Here is a 1,037-nt window from a genome sequence, read left to right as displayed (position 1 = left end):
TGAAGTATTTATACTTTTGTCAGGTATCGCCCTCCATAGTAAAGGGAGGGGTGTCACCGGACAAAACAATATAATAATTCTCTTTATAAAACAAAATGAAGTTGTGACAAAAACTAAATATATATAATTAGCCCTCTATATTTTTTAGATACATTTTAACTATATTACTTTGCACACTCGTGACGTCAAAAGTATTGGTATCACTATTTGCTCGGCAACGGGTCGATACCAAAGTGTGCAGTATCGCAACCCCTCCAAAGAAGGAGTCGTGACGCCCGGTGTCCGCTAGGTGACGCTGTGCTGACGTCACATTCCAATTCCACACTTGCTCCCACACACTCACACTCGAGCCACACGCACACGCACACGCACCGTCTCGCTTTCCACGCGGTGAGCGTGTTAGTTCGCGGGGCTCCCAAAGAGTGCGCACTGCGGCCGGCCCACCCGGGGAGTGGTTCCGCACACGCCGTCACAATAGTCCCGCAGAGCCCGGAGGCAAGGCGAACACTCCGCGCAGGTCGGCGCTCCAACTTGGCCGCGTCTACCTCCGTGCCGCTCAACTTCCAACGCCGGGAAGGGAATAAGCTGGATCCGCTGCCGTGGATTGTTGTTGACGCGCACCGGCTCCATGGCGAGACACGACGCTCACGCCGGGCTGCTGCTGCTGCTGCCGGCGGCGGCTTGGCTCCTCCTCTGCGCCCGACAAGGTGAGTCTGTCGCCGGCGTGCTGGTGGGTGGGGAGGAAAGTTTACGGTTGTCGGGTTGTCGGTGGCTAATTCCTGGGCTGCGGGCGGCAGGTGACCTGCTCAGGAAGCCTAATCCCGCTTGAGCCTTCACCTGCTGGAATGTGGGGAGGCTCCACCATGTGTTGGGACCAGCGGCATGGTTGGCACCGGGAGCACAACTCTGCTATTGTTTTAAATTACAATATCAACACAAATACATTTATTGTCCATAGCAACATTTTAAGTCAGTGTGTCAGCATCTCAAACTTTATTCACCTTTGACCTCACATGGATTTTCCATACATGCTAGAC

At 53.3% G+C, this 1,037-nt stretch overlaps 1 protein-coding gene across 2 annotated transcripts in view; it reads left to right on the top strand.

Annotated features, from left to right (window-relative positions):
- Positions 1-283: 283 nt before the first annotated feature.
- The window catches only part of pvrl2l (PVR cell adhesion molecule related 2 like), a 575,165-nt gene continuing 574,411 nt past the window's right edge, over positions 284-1,037 (top strand). The window contains exon 1 of one of the 2 annotated variants that reach the window (XM_072912528.1): positions 284-707. In XM_072912528.1, coding sequence (XP_072768629.1) covers positions 629-707 — 79 coding nt within the window. In that variant the 5' untranslated portion in view covers positions 284-628. The remainder of the gene's footprint in view (positions 708-1,037) is intronic. The other variant, XM_061930916.1, reaches the window with a different exon arrangement.

This window comes from Nerophis lumbriciformis, linkage group LG37, assembly GCF_033978685.3.
Source record: "Nerophis lumbriciformis linkage group LG37, RoL_Nlum_v2.1, whole genome shotgun sequence".
NCBI classification, from domain to species: domain Eukaryota; kingdom Metazoa; phylum Chordata; class Actinopteri; order Syngnathiformes; family Syngnathidae; genus Nerophis; species Nerophis lumbriciformis.
Note: the sequence above shows the minus strand (reverse complement) of the source record. Positions and strands in the feature narration are given on the sequence as shown.